Raw genomic sequence first — 16579 nt, forward strand, 5'->3', positions numbered from 1 at the left:
TTTTTTTTTTTTTGGTTTTTGGGTCACACCCAGCGGTGCTCAGGGTTACTCCTGGCTGTCCACTCAGAAATAGCTCCTGGCAGGCACGGGGGACCATATGGGACACCGGGATTCGAACCAACCACCTTTGGTCCTGGATCGGCTGCATGCAAGGCAAATGCCGCTGTGCTATCTCTCCGGGCCCTCTTTTCTCTTTTTTATTTTTTTTTTATATATTTTTTTTTTGGGTCACACCCGGCAGTGCTCAGGGGTTACTCCTGGCTGTTTGCTCAGAAATAGCTCCTGGCAGGCACGGGGGACCATATGGGACACCGGGATTCGAACCAACCACCTTTGGTCCTGGATCGGCTGCTTGCAAGGCAAACGCCGCTGTGCTATATCTCCAGGCCCCGACAGCACTGATTTTGAGCTTTTGTCTCAGCTAGGCCTGTCAACCTTGAAAACCACTTAAGACCAACGATATTCCTCAAGACTCAAGGCCATGTTCTTTTTTTTTTTTTTTTTTTTTTTTGGGGTCACACCCAGCGGTGCTCAGGGATTACTCCTGGCTGTCTGCTCAGAAATAGCTCCTGGCAGGCACAGGGGACCATATGGGACACCGGGATTCGAACCAACCACCTTTGGTCCTGGATCGGCTGCTTGCAAGGCAAACACCGTTGTGCTATCTCTCCGGGCCCTCTTTTCTCTTTTTTAAAGTAAATTTTCTGTACCTTTTCACTCACTTTGTTTGGTTTACCTTGTGATACTGGGATTACAAATGGTATGTGTTCAGGATTGTACTCAGCATGTGGAGCAGCAGGTGGTGCCAGTGGCAAGGCACTGAGCCATGTCTTAATTTATGTTTCTTAAAATGATATATTGTTTGTTTCAGCTCATAGACTTATGCTAGATATATTGCATGTGGAGAGTGAATAATAAGAATGGGTAGGGCACTTGCATTCCTGGTTCTATCTTAGCACACATATATTCTCTCCTGAATCCTCCTGGGAGTGATCCCTAAGTATAGAACATGGGGTAAGGGGCTGGAGAGATAGCATGGAGGTGGAGCATTGGCCTTGCATGCAGAAGGACAGTGTTTCAAATCCAGCATCCCATATGGTCCCCTGAACCAGCCAGGGGCAATTTCTGAGCGTAAAAAAAAAAGAATATGAGGTAAGTCCTGAACTGAATACGACCTCCAAAGTAGAAAATGTATATATAATGCATTTAAGAATTCTAAGCATATTGGGGGCTGGAGTGATAGCACAATGTTAGGGCATTTGCCTTGTACACAGCCAATCAGGATTTGATTTCTGGCATCCCATATGGTCCCCCGAGCCTGCCAGGGTTGATTTCTAAGTGCAGAGTCAGGAGAAACACCTGAGTGCTGCCGGGTGTGGCCCCCTGAAAAAAGAGAATTATAAGCATACATGGAACTATTTTTTAGTTATTCCCTGAGCTCTGGACTCTTCATAAGAGGGGGAGCATTAAAAATGGTTTCTCTTCCTCCCTTAGTTGAGTCGTGGAGACAGCTTGAAGGAGCCGACTTCTATCGCAGAGAGCAGCCGCCAGCCCAGCTATCGCTCAGAGCCCAGCTTGGAGCCTGAAAGCTTCCGTTCTCCCACCTTTGGCAAGAGTTTTCACTTCGATCCTTTATCCAGTGGCTCACGCTCCTCCAGCCTCAAGTCAGCCCAGGGCACAGGCTTTGAATTGGGCCAGTTGCAGTCGATCCGTTCAGAGGGCACAACGTCCACCTCTTACAAGAGCTTGGCCAACCAGACACGCAATGGAAGTCTTTCTTATGACAGCCTGCTCACTCCTTCAGACAGCCCTGACTTCGAGTCTGTACAAGCAGGGCCTGAGCCAGACCCGCCTTTAGGCTACACCTCTCCCTTCCTCTCAGCCCGGTTGGCCCAGCAGCGGGAAGCCGAGAGGCACCCTCGTTTGGTGCCAACGGGCCCAGCACACCGAGAGCCCTCACCAGTTCGGTACGACAATCTGTCGCGCCATATTGTGGCCTCCCTCCAGGAACGAGAGAAGCTGCTACGCCAATCTCCCCCACTCCCGGGCCGGGAGGAAGAACCAGGCTTGGGGGACTCAGGCATTCAGTCAACACCAGGCTCAGGCCATGCTCATCGTACTAGTTCTTCTTCAGATGATTCGAAGAGATCACCTTTGGGCAAGACTCCATTGGGACGCCCAGCTGCGCCTCGTTATGGCAAGCCAGATGGCTTACGGGGCCGGGGACTAGGGTCCCCTGAACCAGGCCCATCTGTCTCATACCTGGGTCGATCTATGTCTTATAGCAGCCAAAAAGCCCCACCTGGTGTGTCCGAGATGGAGGAAGTGGCCTTGCAGCCATTATTGACGCCCAAGTAAGTCTCTCTTTAAAATTTGCATATTATGGTTTGCGGAGTTGGGGGGAGGAAGGGCTTGCATATCACCCTGTATATTTGCATGCAAGTGGACCCAGGGATGCTGTGCTTTTGGGTCGTTCATTTTCATAATTCCTGGCTCTTTATATGGGCCATCCCTGTCAACATACTGAAGATTAATAGTCCATCCTCCTAAAAGTAATTATTTTAGATTTTGGTGAAAGGAAGATAGAGAATTAGACTCACTTTAAGCAGGTTAATAAAAGGGGATGTTTGGATTGGAAACACACCTAGGAAAACTGGACTTGGGTGCAGTCAGGATGACGTTGGTACTTTTCGTAGCACTGGAGGATTAAGTTTGTGACCACTAGCTTGCCTTTATAAGTCACTGAGCCACCTTTCTGGCTCTTTGTCACTGGGGATCCCCAATACTAGAACATATGTCAAGGTCAGTACTTGTGGGTAGTTTGAACTGGGCCCTTGTCCTTGGCCAAGTAAGTGCTTTAAGCCACTAAACCATCTTCCATGCCCCCAAAATACATCCCCTTTTTTTTGGTTTTTGGGGTCTGACTCTGCTCAGAGTTCACTCCTGGCTGGCCTTGGGAAACCATATAGGATGCCAGGATTAGAACGCAGGTGTGCCATGTACAAAGCAATTGCTCTACCCACTGTACAGACCCAGTCCCCAAGAACACAATCTGGAGTGATTCCTAATTGCAGTCAGTCAGGAGTAAAAACAACAAAAAAAGGGGCACATCCATTTGAACAAGCTTTCTTTGTGTTTTGTCAACTACTAATGGCACCTTTTTTTTTTTTTTTTTTGTCAACTACTAATGGCACCCTCTCCTCCAGAGATGAAGTACAGCTCAAGACCGTCTACAGCAAATCCAATGGACAGCCCAAGAGTATAGGCTCAGCCTCTCCTGGTCCAGGCCAGCCCCCGCTCAGTAGCCCCACCAGGGGAGGAGTCAAGAAGGTGTCGGGGGTGGGTGGCACCACCTATGAGATTTCGGTGTGAGCCTTCGGCACCTCCCTCCCCCTCACCTCTGCACCTACACCAAAGGGCCCCCGGCGGCCCCCTTTCTTTCCTCAAAGGGGTTCCCCTCCCCTGCACGGACATTTTGTAAACTACCGATTCCGAGAGGATGAGGAGCGTTTTATAAAATGCAGTGGGGCTGGGGAGTCATCGGAGAGTTGGGGCCCTGGAACTGGGGTAGGAACCCCCTTCCACCTTTTAAAGACCTTCCTTCCCATATCCCCTGACCAGACTCAGTGGACATTTGTGCAATTGCTCGCCCTGGAGGGAACCAGATCATTTTTAAACCAGAAATAATTTTTTTTATTATTGTTACGGATTCTATTTTTTTCCTCTTCTGCGTTACCAGGTGTGTGTGTACATATATATATATACATATATATTATAAATATCAAAGAAATTATATATCTATCCTGGGATGGGAAAACAAGGGAGGGATGTTCTTAAGGAAGGGAAACTCCTCCTATTCCTCAGACCAGCAGGAAAAGAGGAAAGACATCAAAGTCTTTACCCACCATTCCCTCCTGTCCCAGCCTATCTACTAAGGAACTAGCACCCCCTTCGTTGGTGCTAAGTGATAAACCTGGGGAGAGGCAAGTCATCTTGGTCAGGAGGGAAGGACTTGGAGAGAGGAATTCGTGTTTTAGGCTCTTTGGCACTTAGTTTCCCCAGAAGAGAAGTCAGAGCCTCATGACTGGTTGGTGCAGGAAGTCAAGAGCTTGACCTAGCCCACAATCATGGGCCATCATGCCCCTTATGAGAGAGGGACTAGGGTGGGCTTCTTCAACTAGCCCCTCTGAGTCGTCCCCCAGCTCACAGTTATTAAGTCCAAGACCAGGAATGAAGAGTCCAAAAAGCAATATTTTTCATCACATGCCAAAAACTGGGGATAGCAAGAAGGAGTGGCAGGCCTAGGCCCTCCCATTGTCCCTTGGGGGTTACCCCTCAGCCCACCTCAGTATGGTGCTGGGTAGAGGGGCTACCTGGGTTCTAACCTCTAAATAGGGGAGATCCCAGCCTCTAGACAGAGGCCCTTTTATTTTTTACTCTGATTAGCCATTTTAAACCAGATGGAATAAAAAGAAATCCTGATCTAACCAGCCCCCCTGACTTGTTTATTTTGTCTGGTTAAGGTAGGGTGAATGTCTGATGGGAAGTTACAAAGAAACTTTTAAGCTGGGCTGGAGCAGTAGTATAACTGGTAGGGTGCTTGCTTTGCACTTGGCTGGCCCAGGTTTGGTCCCCAACATTGCCAGGAGTAATTCCTAAGTGTCATTCCTAAATATCACTGAGTATGAGTGTGGTTCAAAAGCAAAACAAAAAAACCACCCCAGAGCTTCATGTACTGGTCCATTTTGAGGCAGGAACATGATGAAGATTCTGCTCAGGAAAATGGTTTTCACTTTTGTGGTTTAATTTGAAAATCCTGGAAAAGATTGGTCCAGAATGATAGTATAGCAGGTAAGGCACTTGCACACAATGGACTAGGGTTTAATCCCCAGCATCCCATATGGTCTCCCGAGCCTGCTAAGAATAACCCCTGAACCACCACCAGGTGTGGTCCAAAAACAATACAGGAAAAAAACCTTAATCTTTTGCAACGAATAAAACTTCCTGTCACTTCAAAGTTTAGGGAATTATTGACTAGGTTACAACTTATGTTTGTCTATCAAAAGTAATTTTAGGGGGCGGGAAAGATAGCATGGAAGTAAGGGGTTTGCCTTTCATGCAGAAGGATGGTGGTTTGAATCCCAGCATCCCATATGGTCCCCCTTGCCTGCGAGGGGCGATTTCTGATTGTAGAGCCAGGAGTAACCCCTGAGCGCTGCTGGGTGTGACGACCCCCCCCCCCCAAAAAAAAAAACAACAAAAAAAAGTAATTTTAGTTGCAGCCAAAGATGAGTGAGTGAATGATCAAAGTACAAAAGCCTATTAAAGGCTGATTGAATTCATTGCATGGATGATAGTTCCTGTTTTGCTGAAAGTAAAAAAAAAATTTTTTTATTTTTTGGTTTTGGGGCCACACCCGTTTGCTGCTCAGGGGTTACTCCTGGCTAAGCACTCAGAAATTGCCTCTGGCTTGGGTGGATCATATGGGATGCGGGGCGGGGGATTGAACTGCAGTCCTTCCTTGGCTAGCGCTTGCAAGGCAGACTACCTCTAGCGCCACCTCACCGGCCCTGAAAGTAAAATTTAAGCCTTGCCTTTTTTTCCCCCTTTGCCCTTTTGATATTGGGGATTGAACTCGGGCCTCATACATGCAAGATATACACTACAGAGATATCCTGGGTGTGCCCTATGCTTAAGTAAGCATCACAAACAATCTCAAGAAACTAGCTGAGGGGCCAGATAGTACAGAGCATTTGCCTTGCATGTAGCTAGCTGAACCAGGAGGGATGGTGATTTGAATCCTGGCATCCCGTATGGTCCCCCGTGCCTGCCAGGAGTGATTTCTGAGCGCAGAGCCAGGAGTAACCCGAGTGTGACCCAAAAAAGCTCAAAGCAAACAAAAACTGGCTGGAATCTTTGTTCAGTGTCTAACCCTAAGTATATTAAAATCTTGCTCTGAAATCATGAATTAGCTAAATGAGTGGTTTACTGTTTGATTTTAAATGTGTCCAATTTAGCAGTCATTACCTTGGCTTTCCTCATGAATATTTTATTTCGCCTGCTGTAAAAACTGAAGGGAATCTTGCTTTGGAAATCTAAGTTGTTTCTGGGGGTGGGGGTATGAATGACCACATGTAGTAGTGCTCAAGGCTTACTCCTGCTCTGCATTGAGGCATCATGCCTGCAGGTGCTCCAGGGGCCATATGGGGTAGCAGGGATTGAACTAGAGCCAGCCATGTGCAAGGCCTTACCTGCTGGACTATTTCTTGAGCTCCTAGACTGCTTTCTTATTGCCGCGTTTAGAGCTGTTTCACATAAGCCATGTGATTCCATTGTCTTATAGAACTAAGAAACTATAGGTCAAAAGATCTTAGAAAGACACCAAGAAGCATTTATCTTTGCTTGCCAGAGTTTATTTTAAAAAAAAACAAACATAGGCTTGACCAAGAAGCAACCTTGTTGAAATGTGATTGTAGGTACTTCTGTTTCAACACCTAAGTAACCTAAAACAGCTGAGCTCTGACTGGATCAACTCTTCATAGGGTGCCTAAAAAATCACCCAGGTGCTTGGTTTTATATCATGGTCTGTGCTAATGTGTTTTGGGTGGATAGGTATTAGCAGGCCCTGCCTTTTGGACCATGTTTTCTAATCTCATCTGGGTAGGTTTTCTTGCCTATTGATGTGAAGAGGACCCAAATCCCTTTTCAGATCTTAGCATGCCTTGGCTTAAACCCTAACTCTTAGAAAGGCACTTACCTCTTAACAGGCAGTAACACTTCAGCCAGTTTGATAAATGCAAAAAAAGTCCTAAATCAGACAAATTGCACAAAAAGAGATCAATAGAAAGTTTCCTGGGAGAGGAACAGATGTCCGTGAGAAAGTCAACTGGGCTGAACCTTATAAACAGCCTGGCCCTTCTTAACTGAGCACAGTATGAGCTGGCTTTCATCCCAGCCACAGAGGACAGACACTCTGAAGAAGGCCGTGCCCAAGAGCTTGGAAAGCAGTTCTTGTCAGCAGGTTCAGTGCAGCAGGAAAAGTCTTGGGACAGTCCGATCTTGTTAGCGGAGGCTGCTACTGCTACTGGCCTGAGAGCTGCCCATCCCTGGGTGGTCTGGACTGTGTCGATTCTGAGGAAGACAAAGGAGGGTCAGAGAAGAGCTGAGCAGCACCCTGGCGAGTGTTTTCAGAATAGGTAAAATACGGAAACATTAGCCTTACCTTCTTTTTCTTCTTCTCTTTCTTCTTTCTTTTCCGTTCAGGATCCTCTTCTTTTTTCTTTTTCTTCTTCTTGTGATCTGAATCAGATGGTGTTTCTATAGGAGAAATAAGAGTGTTTATCTCAAAATCCCACAGTAGTGCAGCAAGTAGGCAGCTTGTTTTTTTCACCTAGCTGACCAGGGTTCCATTCCTGGGATCACATGATCCTCAATCCTGCCAGAAGTGACCCCGAAGCATAGTTGAGTATGGACCTCAAACCAAAAACAAAACAAAACAAAAAAACCCTAAAACCCTACAGCAAGGAATTCAGCAGATCATAGGAAAGTCCCTAACTAAGGCAACTATGTTTTTCAAATGGAAATCTAGAGACATTGCTAAATATGCCCCCTCAAGTTTGTCTTCGCCCAGGAGACTCCAGTAGATCGATTCTCTTCTCAGGAGAATTTGGAAGTCAAAAAAGCCCTCAAAGACTCCAAAGTTGAACCAAGTTTGGAATACCCGACCATAAAGCTGGAGAGAATACAGTGGATAGGGCTCTTGCCTTGCATGTGGCTAACCTTAGTTTGATCCCCAGCACCCCGCCAGGAGTCATCCTTTTTTTTTTTTTTTTTTGGTTTTTGGTTCACACCCAGTGACGCTCAGCTGTTACTCCTGGCTCTATACTCAGAAGTCTCTCATGGCAGGCTGGGGGAACAAATGGAATGCCAGGATTCAAACTGGGGTCTGTCTTGTTGGCCACATGCAAAGCAAACGCCTAACCACTCTGTTATAGTTCTGACTCCTCAGAAGTCACCCATAAGTGCAGGGCCAAGAGGAAGCTCAGATAAGCACCAGGATTGGCTCAAAACAAAAATCCAACAGCCTTGGACTAAGCTCAAAGTTCTCACCTGGAGGGACAGGATCCTGGGTGCGGCTCTGCTTGTGCTTGTGCTTATTCTTCTTTTTGGGAGGTTGAATATGCATCAGGCGACACTGCTCCGGCAACTGAAGGAACCAAAGGGAGGTCCACATGAGTACAGGGAGGAATTCCCCTGTTCCCATCATCTGTTCTCTGCAAGTTAGGAACAAACTTGGACAGAAACACCATCTCTGTGCCTTTCTTCCTCTCCAAGAGGGGACTCACCGGACCTGTGTGGAGTCGGAAGCCAGCCAGCATGGTCCCTGTGATAGGATTAAAAGAGCCACCAAGAATGGGGGGCTTCTCAATGAGGGAGCGGAGGCTGCTGTTATCGTGGGAGCCAGGCAGATCAATCATCCCTGGGAGGTCGGGCAGGAAGTTGCTTAGCTTCTCGTTCACTGTCTTTCCACAGAATTTATTATAGGAATGTTCCAGGCTGTAGTGTGTGATCAGATTGGTGCTGCCAGTCAGCTCTGTGCTTCCTAGAAGACACATGGAGAGGAATGATGTTATTAGGCCCAAGAGTAAGGACTCTGGGGTTTTTTGGGCCACACCCAGCAGTGCTTAGAAGTTTCTCCTGGCTCTGCATTCAGAAATCACTCCTAGCAGGCTGGGAGAACCATATGGGATGTTAAAAATCAGACCGGGGTCAGCTGTACAAGGCAAGCACCCTACCTGTTGTCTTGCTCCAGTCCCCAAGTAGGGAAATGTTTAAAGTCACTCAGAAGAAAAGGGAAGAACTCAATCTAAATAAAATCTTTTAATTGGGAATTTTACAAAACTTATTTTTTTTTTGGTGTGAAATAGCAACACATAAAATACAGGGCTGGAGAGAGAGACTACAGTGGGTAGGACTCTTTCTTGCACATGGCTAACTGGTGTTGGATCCTTTGTAAGCCTCAAGATCTCCCAGCCCTGCCAGAAGGGATCCCTGAGCACAGAACCAGGTGTATGCACAGAGAACCAATGGGTATGACCCAAAGGGAAATAAGTAAACACAATATAATGCTAAAATATAGTAGATGAGAATAGAAAGAAGGGAGAAACATTCAAATGGACAGGAATGGAAATAGCTGAAACCTTTGGTCTAGCCAGACTAATAACCTACACTCAAGAAATGATATGACTAGGGGCCGGAGAGATAGCATGGAGGTAAGGCGTTTGCCTTTCATGCAGGAGGTCATCGGTTCAAATCCCGGCATCCCATATGGTCCCCCGTGCCTGCCAGGAGCAATTTCTGAGCCTGGAGCCAGAAATAACCCCTGAGCACTGCCGGGTGTGACCCAAAAACCACAAAAAAAAAAAAGAAAAAAGAAATGATATGACTAGTACATTAATTCACAGCTAGCTGGAACCAAGTTAAGGGTCAAATGTGAGTCTTGAAAACACTCCCTTACTCCCATCTCCCCACCCTCAACCCAGGGCTTCATGTTTCACAGTGTGCTTTGCTATATATATATATCTTTGTTTTTTTTTTTTAAGAAAAACTAGTTGCTTTTATTTGTTTTGGTGATATATCCGAGGTTGCTCAGGCTTTACTCCTGCCTCTATGCTCAGGGGTCATTCTCAGTGGCTTTGGGACCATTTGGTATGTCAAGGATTGATGTTGGACATCAAACCCGTATAGAGCATGTACAAAGCAAGCACCCTATTCACTATACTCTGCCCCAAAACTTTTATGTAAAAAAAAACAAACAAACAAGATTACTCTAGCTATTACTACCATTCTCACCATCTTTACTCCTTATAATATTGACCACAATTCTTTGTCTAAAAGAAATGTCTGATTAGAAGTTAGGCAACTAGAATTTTGTAAATTTGTTTGTTTTGGGGCCACACCTGGTGATGCTCAGGGCTCACTCCTGGCTATGTGCTCCAGGCATAAATTGCTTCTGGCTCAGGAGACCATATGGGGCGTTGGAGGATTGAACTTCGGTCCATCCTAGGTCAGCTGCATGCAATGCAAATTGCTCAGGCCCCAGAATTCTGTAATTTTTTTTTGTGGGGATGGTTGCGGGAAGGGATGTGTGTCATTCCCAACAGTGCTTGAGAATTACTTCTGACAGTATCTGAAATTATGTGATGCCAGGGACCAAACTGGGTATCCAGCATGTAAAGAATGTACTGGTCTCCTGAGTTCTCCCTGACTCCTCAACTAGGATTCTAAATCAAACTGTCCTCTATGCTTCAGTTTCTTTTTCTTTAGGAATGGGAAAGCAGTGATGTTAAATAGTTATTTTTCGACACTTAAAATGAAGACACTGAAAGTATGAAGTGCAAGCCATTACTGATATAAATAAGACATGGCTGGGGCTGAAGTGATATACAGTGTATTGGGCTCTTGCCTTGCACGAGCTAACTCTGTTTCAATTCCTGGCACTTCATACAGTTGCCCAAACCTGCCAGGAGTGATCCCGAAGCACAAAGCCAAGAGTAAACCCTGCACACCACCAGGTGTGGTCCAAAAATCAAAGAGAAAAAAAAAAAATAATGCATGTATGACTTGTTTTCATGTCATATGAATTTACTAATATTTTAGTAAGGATCCACAGTCATGGGTGGAAAATTACCCCACAACTTCATCTACAGTGACAAAAGTTCGTTTATGATCATTTGGAAAAATTCAGGTAAGCTCCTGAAGGGCAGAGGTAAAGTGTGAACCTTCACCAACCATGGGTGGCCAATACAGTAGACTCACTTGGTAAGAAACATTAGACATGGGCTATGGATGTGGCCCAATGGCAGGTGCCTGCCTTGCATATGAGAAGCCCTTTAATGTTTCTAAGCCCTGGTACTGCCAACAAAGAAGGCAATTTTCCTCCATGCCTCTAGGCTTACCTTTGTTTCCCTTTTTGGGTCACATTACACAGCTCTCAGGGGCTCATTGCAGTGCTGGGGATTGAACCTAGGTTTTTCACATGCATAACATAAGCACCAATCCTCTGAGCCATTTCCCCAGTCCCCTTTGTCATTGGCTCCTGCCTACATGTCAAACATCTCAGAAATATGGTCTACTGGAATAGCAAAAAATACACTCTCTTCAGACCCTGCACTGCCCCCTGCCATTCCTCTCAATATGTAGTTTTGCTCAACAGTCCCATATGCCAGAATTCTGACCCTTCAGGACGGAGAAAGCAAAGCGGTAGGGTGTTTGCCTCGCACGTGGCCAACCCTGGACGGACTGGGTTTTGATAAAAACCCATAAAAATAATAAAATGGGGGCCAGAGAGATAGCACAGTGGTAATGAGTTTGCCTTGCATGCAGAAGGACGGTGGTTTGAATCCTGTCATCCCATATGGTCCCTTGAGCCTGCTGTGGGTGATTTCTGAGTGTAGAGCCAGGAGGAGCCCATGAGTGACCCAAAAACTAAAAAAAAAAAAAAAAAAAAAAAAAAAAAAAAAAAAAATCATAAAAAGATGATGTTGGTTTGGAGCAATAACACAGTGATAGGGCATTAACCTTGCACACGGCTGACCCAGGATGGGCCTTGGTTCAATCCCCAGCTTTCCATATGGCCTCCCATCAGCCAGGAGCAATTTCTGAGCAGAGAGCCAGGGTAACTCCTGAGTGCTGCTGGGTGTGGCCCAAAAACTGAAAGAAAGAAAGAAAGAAAGAAAGAAAGAAAGAAGGAAGGAAGGAAGGAAGGAAGGAAGGAAGGAAGGAAGGAAGGAAGAAGGAGGGAGGGAGGGAGGGAGGGAGGGAGGGAGGAAGAAAGAGAGAGAGAGAAAGAGAGAGAGAAAGAAAGAAAGAAAGAAAGAAAGAAAGAAAGAAAGAAAGAAAGAAAGAAAGAAAGAAAGAAAGAAAAAGGAAAGAAGGAAGGAAGGGGGAGGGAGGGAAGGAAGGAAGGAAGGAGAGAGAGGAGAGAAAAGAGAAGAGAAGAAAAGAAAAAAGAAAAGAAAAAAAAAGAAAAAAGAAAAAAAGAAGGGCCCGGAGAGATAGCACAGCGGTGTTTGCCTTGCAAGCACCCGATCCAGGACCAAAGGTGGTTGGTTCGAATCCCAGTGTCCCCGTGCCTGCCAGGAGCTATTTCTGAGCAGACAGTCAGGAGTAACCCCTGAGCACCGCTGGGTGTGGCCCAAAAACCAAAAAAAAAAAAAAAAAAAAGAAAAGAAAAGAAAGAATTCTGATCCCTCCAAAGGCACTATCATTTCCTTGGAGGGGAACACATGGATCCCTCTTCTTATTTCCTCTTAGGAAAATTGTTTTAGGAAAGTTGAACTAATGTGAATTAAGGCCTAGCTCAAATAATATCATTTTTTTTGTTTGGTTTTGGTGAAGCCCAACATTATCTTTTTAGGTGTTGTGTAGGATATATTTTGAAACCATCATATAGTTCTTCACAGTTACATAGCTATTATGATCATAGTGATATGTATGTGAAACATGACCATGTTAGACTGAATGTATTTTGACAAGAAATATGTTTAATACATCATCCTTTTTGTTTTTTTGATCCACACCTAGCAGTACTTCTGGCTCTGCGCTCAGAAATCACTCCTGGTAGGCTCAGTGGACCAAATGGGATGTTGGGGAATAGAACCCATTTGGCCTGTGCAAGGCAAATGCCCTGGGGCCAGGAGACAGCTGAAAGGACTCTAGTATGTGCTTTGCAAGATGGAATTCGGAGCTGGATCCCTGTTACCTCTATCCCCTGAGGAACACCAGCTCCCTCTGAGCACAAAGTCAAAAGAAGCCCCAAACAAAAATGGAAAGAAAGAAAAGGGCCTCCAAGGCTTGACCTTAACACTAAAATGCTTTATAAATCCCCCTCCCATCTATTCCTCCCATCTTCATTTCCTATCACTAGACTAGAGTTTAGCTAGGCTTCTGTCCCTCAGATAATCCAAGATTTTTCTCAAATCAACTTTAGATTCATTTCTTCTATCTAGACTCCTTATTCCCTCCCACTCACAAGAGCTAGAGTTAGCTTCATCCTTAATGCCTTTTATTTTAGTTCAAGTGTGGGTAAGGGAGAGAATTCAAAGGGCTGGAGCACATGCAGAGCCTCTGGAAGGCAGTTTGATCCCCAGCACCACTGGGAAGTAACCTAGAGCACTGTCTATGGAGTAGGCCCTGAACTCTGCAGGGTGTGGTTCCAAAATAGAATGAAAAGAAAAAAAAACAAAAACGTGATCTCCTCAGAAAGGAATTCTCTTATCTCTTTAGCAAAAGTAGTTCAGCCCTTCTATTTTATTTTATCACATTTCCCTGTAGCACAAACCACTATTTGATACTATCTTGTTTAATATTTTGCTCCCTACAGCGACTTAAACATTCTTACAAAGTGGGGCAGGAGAGAAAGGTAGGGCCCTGAGAAGGGCCCTTGTCTGGAATGCAGAGGACCTGATTTGATCCCCTGCACACCAAATGGTCCGCCATAACCACCCAGGAGTGATCACTGAATGCTAACTCAGGAGTAAGCCCTAAAGATCAGTTGGCTCCAAACCAAATCAAACCAATTCTGACGAAGGCCATTGTCTTTCCATAGTTGTAACTTCAGTTTTGGTTATTTTACTTCTGGTCATGCCTGGCATTGAGGAACTACTTCTTTTATTCTTGTTTTTTTTTGGGTCACACCTGGCAGCACTCAGAGGTTACTCCTGGCTCTATGCTCAGAAATCACTCCTGGCAGACTCTGGGGACCATATGGGATACCAGGATCCTGCATCTAAGACAAATGCCCTACTGCTGTGCTATCTTTCCAGCCCCAGGAATTACTTCTAATGAAATATCCCCTATGCTGATCATACTATCTCTACTATAGTGTGGACTACGTTTTGGAAATAGAACCTAGACCTTCCCCTAACAATGCATGCCTGTCTGCCCAGAGTCATTTTCCCAGTTCCTGTATCTTCAACTTTTAAAACAAAACTTGATTCATCATAGGTATAGGACACAGGTGCTCAAAAGAAAAAATTTTTGAATGAAGGATATAATTCTAAATACATCTTTGAAAAAATAATGAAACAGCTCTTCAAGCCCATGTTCTCCCTTGAACGCATCTCCTTGCTTATCTGATTCTTTCCTTGCCTATTTCCACTAAGAAGCCTGTGCTCTCTCTTGACCACCACGCTGTTCTCATACTCTCCCCATAAGCTTCAATAAAAATTATCTTGCTTCTCTCTCTCTCTCTCTCTCTCTCTCTCTCTCTCTCTCTCTCTCTCTCTCTCTCTCTCTCTCTCTCTCTCTCTCTCTCACACACACACACACACACACACACACACACACACACACTATGAAACGGTGGTGGCCCCGAGAAGGTGGGTTAACACACCTCAAACCAACAACAAATTTGTGGTACATATGAAAACAAACAAAAAAAAAACAAGCTTAGATGTTATAAATCAGGGCTGTCATGTTCCAAAATTAAACTAATAAATCAAGTGTCAGAAGCGGTGTTGGGAAACAGTCAGGAAGATGCTTCCTCTCCTCATCCACAATCCATCCCCCAATTCAAGTTCAGTACAAGTCAGGCCGTTGCAATAGTACAGCTAGCTGGTAAGGCGATTGCTTTGCATGTGGTCAACCCAGAGTTGATCCTCTCCCCAGAATCTGACTGATTCCCTTCCAAATCAAATCCAAGTCATCCCTTGGCCTTAGGCCACTAGTTAAGGCTTACTCCTGGCTCTGCCACTCCTCGTGGGGCTTAGGAGGTACTACTGGGGATGCCAGGAAGGACCCAAACCAGGTAGGCTGCATGCAAGAAAAATGCCCAAATTACTGCACTATCTATCACTTATGAACCTCAAGTCATCACCTTGGCTGCGACCCAGGGTTGATCTTCCTTATCCCATAGGCTCCCCAGGATCTGCCAGGGGTAGGTAGAAATTCCCTTCCAGTTCAAATTCAAGTCATCCCTTGGCTTTAGGGCCACGTAGTCAAGGCTTACTCCTGGCTCTGCCACTCCTGGTGGGGCTTAGGGGGTACCAGAGGTGATGCCAGGGAGGACCCAAAAACCGAGGGGGCTGCGTGCCAGAAAAGTACCCAAATCACTGTACTATCTATCACTTAGGGACCTCAAGTCATCACCTTGGCTGTCTTTTTTTTTTTTTTTTTTTTTTTGGTTTTTGGGCCACACTCGGCGGTGCTCAGGGGTTACTCCTGGCTGTCTGCTCAGAAATAGCTCCTGGCAGGCACGGGGGACCATATGGGACACCGGGATTCGAACCAACCACCTTTGGTCCTGGATTGGCTGCTTGCAAGGCAAACGCTGCTGTGCTATCTCTCGGGGCCCCACCTTGGCTGTCGACCCAGGGTTGATCCTCCTTACCCGATAGGCTCCCCAGGATCTGCCAGGGGTAGGTAGAGATTCCCTTCCAAATCAAATCCAAGTCATCCCTTGGCCTCAGGCCACTCAGTCAAGGCTTACTCCTGGCTCTGCCTCTCCTGGTGGGACTTAGGGGGTGCCACTGGGGATGTCAGGGAGGACCCAAACCAGGTAGGCTGTGTGCCAGGAAAGTGCCCTATTTTCTGCACTCTCTATCACTTAGGGATCTCAAGTCATTCTCTTGGCTGAAGACCCAGGGTTGAGCCTCCTTATCCCATAGGCTCCCCAGGGCCGGTCAGGGGGTAATTCCTGCCAGGGGTAGGTAGGTAGGTAGGTAGGTAGGTAGGTAGGTAGGTAGGTAAATGCCCTTCCAAATCAAATCCAAGTCATCCTTGGCTTTAGGCCACTAGTCAAGGCTTACTCCTGGCTCTGCCAGTCCTGATGGAGTTGGGGGGTACCAGAGGGGATGCCAGTGAGGACCCAAACCGGGTGGGCCGCGTGCCAGGAAAGTGCCCAAATGACTGCACTAACTTGAAGCCTTCCTTTTCGGGCTGTGACTCCTTCCAAACCCTTTCCATCAAGTCCGGGGTCCGAGCACGCGTGGCCTCCGTTACCTGGCCCCGCCCCCAGAGCCCTGACAGGCCCCGCCCACCTCCTCCTAGCGCCGCTCCGATTGGCCGGCTCTCACCTGGCAGCTCCCGCATCAGGTAGAAGGGCCCGCAGCCCGCCGCGGACTTGTCGGCGCCCGGAGGGGCCGTGGCCTGGGTGGGTGGCGGGGCCGCGGCGGGTCCCCCTCCCGGAGGAGGGGGCGGCGGGGGCGGCGGCTTCCCCGCTCCGAAGCCGAGCGCGGCGGGAGGCGGCGGCGGGTCGGCCTGACTTCCGAACAGCGCGGTGAAATTCTCCATCGTTCCCTCCGCCCCGCCGCGGTCCGTCCGGGTTGTCTGGCGTCGGTGCTTTTCATTGGACGGTCCTTTCCCGCCTGACCGCCCACTTCCGGCAGAAACCGCTGCTCATTGGACGCTTCTGACCCCGCCCGCCTTCTTTTGCAACCACTTCCGTCGCTTTCTGAGAACGTCCCCGGAAGTGCCCTCTCACCTTCTGAACTTTTCCGGTCTCCACGAGCCGCTCGCGTCTATCCAATCAAACGTCTAGGTCGGAAGAGCTACAGCTCCCTTGACCAATCAGATCACA

General features: G+C 46.8%; 5 protein-coding genes across 5 annotated transcripts in view; 2 read left to right on the plus strand and 3 right to left on the minus strand.

Moving 5' to 3' along the window:
* Positions 1–4492, plus strand: part of ZDHHC5 (zinc finger DHHC-type palmitoyltransferase 5) — a 29345-nt gene extending 24853 nt beyond the window's left edge. Inside the window, exons 10-11 of the mRNA XM_049779623.1 lie at positions 1495–2354; positions 3207–4492. Coding sequence (XP_049635580.1) covers positions 1495–2354; positions 3207–3372 — 1026 coding nt within the window. The 3' untranslated portion in view covers positions 3373–4492. The remainder of the gene's footprint in view (positions 1–1494; positions 2355–3206) is intronic.
* SSRP1 (structure specific recognition protein 1) overlaps positions 1–16579 on the minus strand; it is a 1220984-nt gene that overhangs the window by 491175 nt on the left and 713230 nt on the right. The gene's annotated exons all lie outside the window — the stretch shown is intronic.
* The window catches only part of TIMM10 (translocase of inner mitochondrial membrane 10), a 322347-nt gene that overhangs the window by 266762 nt on the left and 39006 nt on the right, over positions 1–16579 (minus strand). The window lies entirely within an intron of this gene.
* Positions 1–16579, plus strand: part of TMX2 (thioredoxin related transmembrane protein 2) — an 81091-nt gene that overhangs the window by 47910 nt on the left and 16602 nt on the right. The window lies entirely within an intron of this gene.
* MED19 (mediator complex subunit 19) lies at positions 6392–16300 on the minus strand. Its single transcript, XM_049779903.1, has 5 exons — positions 16077–16300; positions 8346–8602; positions 8110–8206; positions 7223–7317; positions 6392–7131 (listed from the first exon to the last, which is right to left on the minus strand). The coding sequence occupies exons 1-5, from the start codon at positions 16291–16293 to the stop codon at positions 7063–7065; spliced, it is 735 nt and encodes a 244-aa protein (XP_049635860.1). The 5' UTR covers positions 16294–16300; the 3' UTR covers positions 6392–7062.

Source organism: Suncus etruscus, chromosome 9 (assembly GCF_024139225.1).
Source record: "Suncus etruscus isolate mSunEtr1 chromosome 9, mSunEtr1.pri.cur, whole genome shotgun sequence".
NCBI lineage: Eukaryota > Metazoa > Chordata > Mammalia > Eulipotyphla > Soricidae > Suncus > Suncus etruscus.